The sequence below is a fragment of the Bombus impatiens genome, unplaced genomic scaffold, assembly GCF_000188095.3.
Source record: "Bombus impatiens unplaced genomic scaffold, BIMP_2.2 scf_0637, whole genome shotgun sequence".
NCBI lineage: Eukaryota > Metazoa > Arthropoda > Insecta > Hymenoptera > Apidae > Bombus > Bombus impatiens.
The window spans coordinates 835,853-842,040 of record NT_177056.1 but is presented as its reverse complement, the minus strand read 5'-3'; the positions used below and the strand labels follow the sequence as shown (position 1 = coordinate 842,040).

Here is a 6,188-nt window from a genome sequence, read left to right as displayed (position 1 = left end):
GAAAAAGATTTTCTCGCTTTACACGTCTTTACGTAATCCCTTCTTTGCATACGTTTCAGTGCTTTCACGCTCGATACGTTTGAACGTAGTTACGTATGCGACAAAAATTCTTTTGTCGAGGCCAGTTTGCAATTGTTCATTGCTGTCTGTTGAACGAGATCCCAGAAATATTTCGATAAAAAGGTAAGAAATAATAATAGAAAGTATCTCTAGAGCCGTTTATTACGTAAAAGTTTATTATTTTACAAATACGTGGCTTAGATCAATTAGTCGTATAAAACATATTACATCAAGTTCGTTCCTATTGTCTCTTGTTCTTTGCTTTCATCTGTGTTCTACGACTTTTTCCTAATCTCTGTTTAGGCTTCCCCCCTTTCTCCCCTTTATTCTTCGAATCTTTCCCTGGCTTCGAAGGCCTTCTATATTCTGAAACATCCGCAGAGCTTGCCCTTGTGTTCTTCTTACTGCCACGTTTCTTCCCACCAAAACCATATTTAGCATCCCTCATTTTTCGCTTTGCTGCTACCTTCTGATTCACTGCTTTATCTTGAGGTTTCTTTTTGTCATCTAAGAAATCTAAGTCTTTTCTCACACCCTTGCGATATTTTTTAACCTCCTCTAATAATTTTCTCTTTTCCGCATGCTTTTTCAGAGTTGCTTCTATTTGCATTTGCTTTCCTACTTTCCTCTGTTGTCTCAGTTGTCTGACCTTCTCCGACCTTTGTGCTATTATTTGCTGTCTCATTAAGTTTTGTCTAACCTTTTGCATATGAGTATCTGATTTTGCCATTTCAGCAAAATAATCGTCGGGTCTGGTTGTTGGAATACCGAGCTTTTTCAGTCGTGCGATTGCATCCATAACAGCACCCTGTGCTTGTCTGTGAAACATTGTTTCTCTACGAAAGTCATTCAGAACAGGATCTTCAGTTGGTTCGTACTGTGGTAACTTCTTATTCCCTTGTAACTGTTTAGAACGCCTTACTTCCTGTTCCTGCATTTGTAATGCCAATTCTGGTGCTAAGGGTGCTGGCGCATTAACCATGTCTAACCTTTCGATCCATGGCAATTCCAATTTAAATTTCTCTAGTTTGTTTTTCATAAGGTTCTACGAATAATGTCAATTATAAGGATTATATTTTTGTCATTTTCTTCAAAAAATTAATCGATTAAGTTACATTTAAGAATTAATCATCTTTATACTTACAACACTGTTTTTGTGTTCTCTTTTTTGTTTTTCAATTACAACATTCAAACCAGGTTTCAACAAACCCTTCGCATAAGCTTCTTGTAACTATACACATGAAAAAGAAAGGTTAGAGAAAAATTATGACAGATATTTTGATGTATAAGTAGTATTTACTTCTTCGTCTGATGAATTGTATTCCGAATCCGATTCAGAAGATGCTTGCGCTTCTTCGGTGTGCAATACAACCTTCTTCACTTTCATTTTTTATGTTAAATTTGATAAATACACAAATTTACAGTGTTGACACAATACACAGTGTGCATCCACACGCCTTTAGCGCAATCTGTTAGAAATACAGGGTTATGTTTCAAGCATGATACTTAAACCATAAACAAGCTTCTTAAACTGTTCTCAAATATAATTAAAATGAAATATTAAAAAATGTTCCCTTTACTCCTCCCAATAATTACTCTTATGTGCATATTAAAAATTATAAACCTCCTCGTTTCTTTTTTGTGTCATAACAAATTTTAATATCATATTATTTCAGTTTTACTATAATTCTATTTAAGTTTAAAATACAAATTGCATATATAAAATTGTATCCTTAAAAAGTGCACAAAATTCAATATCCAATAAAAAGAAATTGCGTACAATTTCTAAATCAATTCAACCAATTACAAATCATATACTCTATTAACTACTGTTTGCTATCGCAATAAAAGTATATTGTATGTTATAAATTACATAAGAAGTAGAATCTGATATCTTATCTCTGAATCTATGAAAAATACAGAAGAAAAAATAAAAGTAGTTGGGATGAATCGCGTTGGCAATTTCAGTCTAGACTGTACCCCTTGATGTGCAGAAATCCCGTGAGACTCGCGTCTGATATATACTATACTCTATGCTAGGATTTTTTGTCACAGCTGGCTAACGACAGCGAAACATAATGACGGATAGTGATAAGAAACCGATGTCACGTTTATTGAAGCTCGCCAACAAATTCAACTGCTTCTACCTGTCAGGTAAGCGAAATCGTTTCATATAAGGGCGCCTCGCCTCTCTGTATGCCTCCTGCACGATTTTGTAATGATTAGCGCATAGAAATTCGTAGCTTTCCGTCCTGTCTGCTAAGATATTGATTTCGAGTCTCTTGTGTATTCTTTCACGTATTTTCAGCGAACTAATAGGAATTGTGTCTATCTTTCCCGAAGAACATAAATGATATTCATGAAACTCGCTACAATAATTTTTTCTACCATTATATATATCCTTGATTTTCCCTACTATTCTCATAATAAATAGTTTGAGTATTGTTGCTATATGCATATTTATCAAAGTAGATACCAAGGATATGTATCGTATATCTTTATGAGGTAATCTATATTATAATCTATTTCTTGTACAATTTAAACAGATCTGTAAATAGAATGTATATTGATGAATAATTGTGAGATTCTATTGGTATTCTTTTTTTTTCTAGGTTCAAGTTATAATAGGATTATTACGTTACTATATTATGATTTTGTATTGACTAACACGTTTAATTTTTAGTTTTAATTTTTTTATTTTCTATTTCTTTCATTTATTGCTTGTATTTTATATCTAAATTCTAATTTTATTCTATAATGTCAATAATTGGATTAATGAAATAATTCACGGTACTTTTTAGGTTTTCACGCAGGTGAATGCAGAGCCTTTGTTGTTGATGGGCAACAAATTGGCCTTGTGCGTCCAGATGTAATGAAGGAATTGTTGAATTATCCACAGGTAACTCTGCATATTGAATTACAATAGATAATATGTCTATTAATATGTTTATATAATCTTGTCATATCTATCTTAAATATTTTTCATAGGTATTCCAAGTACATCCTGAGTATGTGCAACTGAATCCAGCATTCAGAGAATATGCAGAGAGAAGTGCTAGAGTCGAGGAAGTTCTGAAAGAATGGCGTGCAGGTGGGAAGTTTATAGCATTAAGAGGATGGAGAGAGGAGTGCTATGAAGTACGTGCAGAATTCAATACCCCGCCACTGTTCAAAATGGACCGGTCTGCCACATGTACGTACACTAATTATAATCTTACTAACATCTTTATCTATCTAACTAGACTTGTTTAACATAATTCTTTACTTAAAAATTACTGTTCTACAGGCTTGTTTGGAATTCGCAAATATGGAGTTGATATTAATGGATACGTCATGGATCCTGTAAAAGGATTATCAATATGGTTGCAAAAGCGTAGTCCAAACAAGCAGACTTGGCCTGGCTACTGGGATAACATGGTGAGTGGTGGGTTGAGCGTTGGCTATGGAATTAATGAAACTGCTATAAAAGAGGCTGGGGAAGAAGCCAGCATTCCTAATAATCTTATTGCAAAACTAAAGAGTGCCGGCTGTGTATCTCTGTTTTTTGAAAGTGAAAGGGGTCTGTTCCCCAACACTGAGTTTGTATACGACCTTGAACTACCACCAGATTTTGTACCAAGTAACAATGATGGAGAGGTAGAGACTTTTGAATTGCTTCCAGTTAACGAATGTTTAGAAAGGATACTGTCTTCGCATTTTAAAACCACGTCGGTGCCAGTTGCGCTTGACTTTTTAATTAGACATGGATATATTACAGCGGAAAACGGTGAGTATACTTTATGACAATAAACAATTACAGTGTCAAGTAATTAAAATATTCTGTTGCAGAGCCTAATTTTATAGAAATCGTGGAATTGCTTCATATACCTCTGCAAACCATTTATAATCACCCACAAAAAAAGTGTAAAATAGCCGCAAATGGTGAAGCAATCGAATCATTAGACAGAATTTAAGTTTAATTAGTCTTTAATTTAATTTCGCGTTTAAAATTAATCGAATCGAGCGGAGTTGGAATTTTTGTGATTTCTTTGTATTTGATCAATTTTTTGCAAACTTTATAGTAAGGAAAAGAAAAAAGAAAATGGTGCAGATTTATATACGTAAGACTTGCAAAATCATTAGAAGACGCTAAATAATAGTTCAAATATTTCTAGAATTGATTTGAAGGATTTTTATGAAATTCAAACTAACTCTTGTTTCCAAAATATTGGAAAAGGAAAAAAAAAGATACGTTATTTCAATAGATATATTGTCATAACATTTTTACTCATAAATATATTATTATTCCTTTTGTTATAACTTGAGTAGTTTTTATATACAATAACGATGAAAGTATCAGGTAAAGACGATTTTTTGATGACTTATACGAAAGACATACATAGGAATGTAAACGTAGTCATTATTAACTCAGCAAGAATTTCATAGGGAATGAATTCTAATTTATTGGGGATTTATTGATATATAATAACTTTGTAAAATTGGCACAATACAAAGAGATAATTTACGAAATGATCTTTAAGCAAATTCATTCATCATCGTTATTTAAAAAGAAAGAAAATCACGCTACATCTTCCTCTGATTTCTACCAAACCATCGAACTGAATTTTTGCACAAGAACGAACGAAGGAGTTTTCGCCGATCGTACGAGTAATAATCTAGACGTGTGACAACTTTTGATATACATCGATGTCAAATTAGAAGTATTATTCATACAGCATTCCAGAAGCATAGATTAAGTTTTCAGTTTCTAAGCAAGCAAGGAAGTGGGAAAACGAAAGAGTAACAATAGCTTTTTCTAACGTTTGTAATAGAATTTTTGTACTAAAAAACGAACTTGTACACCTAATAACAACAATGAGTGCGCATAAAGTAAGAATGCAGTAATATCCTAATATTCTGCGTAGGATGTAAGATGAAATTCATTCACAGTATTATGAATGTGAATGCACAGTATACTATTTGATATGTTTAGAGTAAAAATGGAAAAAACGAAGAAAAAAACAAAAAGAAAAACATTTGTAGACGAATTATGTCGACGTATGTGTTCGTATACTATCAACTATGCTACCAACGCGAAAGACCCAGCATTTTCACTTGAACAACGTTTATTGGGAAGGGGAACAAAAGTGTTCGTATATTGTTTATTGTATGTAATATGTAGGTAGATTTTTTAATTCTCAACAATGATTGGTACCAAGGTTCTGATCAAGTGATATTATTAGATTGTGAAGAATAGTGATTGTATAAACGGCAAACGCAATCCTAGAAGCATCACTTTTTATCTTTTGTCTAAATGTTTTCAATGTGATATTTATTGCTCATTATACCTATTTGGCGACAATTAATTTATGTATTTAGCATTTTGTTCATTTAATGCACAGAATGTCTAGTGTTCTTGTTTTGAAAGTATATTAACTATTATCAAGTATTTTTATAAGTTATTGTATTTAAATGATGCTTTATACCGCTTGCATTGCGTATGCCCTTAAATTAAGAGATTTTTTATACTGAAACTAGTTTCTACAAGATGAAGAGTCATTAGGTATGTTAAATTCAATATATAAATCGTTGTTGTAGATTCGATATTATTATAATTGCGTTTATGGATAAGCATTCTGAATATCTTTTTTAAGGAACTTTTCTACCAACACCGATATTAAGCAGGATATCCGCTGTGACTTATATTATGTTAAATGTATTTGCTTCTTTTCGTTGCTTTTATTTCAGTCCACTTAACTAGATGACAGTGAGTGAAATCCGTACTGCTTAAGCATACTCTAACTTTAATTTAGTCCTTATTCGAACTAACCTGATGTGTTTAAATGAGTTCGCTATTTTTATAATCATGTACTAGTCATACTCGTCATCGCCCTATTATTTTTAATCCGATCATTAAATCTATGACTATATTTGTTTTTAAGTGGAACTAACATTTTTGTGATAGATATGAGTACGGCTGGCCATACTGTTTAATGCATGACTTAATATTTGTCAATGAATAAATCTAATCAAACTTACAATGTCATCGTTTCTATCTTCCTATCTTTCACTCCATTTTCTTTCCTGTAAATCCGACTTGATTAACATACAGGTACATTATATGCTTTTTATGTTACTTTTATTTTAAG

The 6,188-nt window shown here is 32.4% G+C and overlaps 2 protein-coding genes across 2 annotated transcripts; one reads left to right on the top strand and one right to left on the bottom strand.

Annotated features, from left to right (window-relative positions):
• Positions 1–208: 208 nt before the first annotated feature.
• LOC100746510 (probable rRNA-processing protein EBP2 homolog) lies at positions 209–1,697 on the bottom strand. The gene is made up of 3 exons (XM_003491805.3): positions 1,361–1,697; positions 1,205–1,291; positions 209–1,105 (listed from the first exon to the last, which is right to left on the bottom strand). The coding sequence occupies exons 1-3, from the start codon at positions 1,445–1,447 to the stop codon at positions 302–304; spliced, it is 978 nt and encodes a 325-aa protein (XP_003491853.1). The 5' UTR covers positions 1,448–1,697; the 3' UTR covers positions 209–301.
• A 215-nt stretch (positions 1,698–1,912) lies between these two features.
• Positions 1,913–6,077, top strand: LOC100746390 (uncharacterized protein YJR142W). Its single transcript, XM_024369677.2, has 5 exons — positions 1,913–2,214; positions 2,862–2,959; positions 3,049–3,253; positions 3,347–3,826; positions 3,889–6,077. The coding sequence occupies exons 1-5, from the start codon at positions 2,139–2,141 to the stop codon at positions 4,011–4,013; spliced, it is 984 nt and encodes a 327-aa protein (XP_024225445.1). The 5' UTR covers positions 1,913–2,138; the 3' UTR covers positions 4,014–6,077.
• The last annotated feature ends 111 nt before the right edge of the window (positions 6,078–6,188 follow it).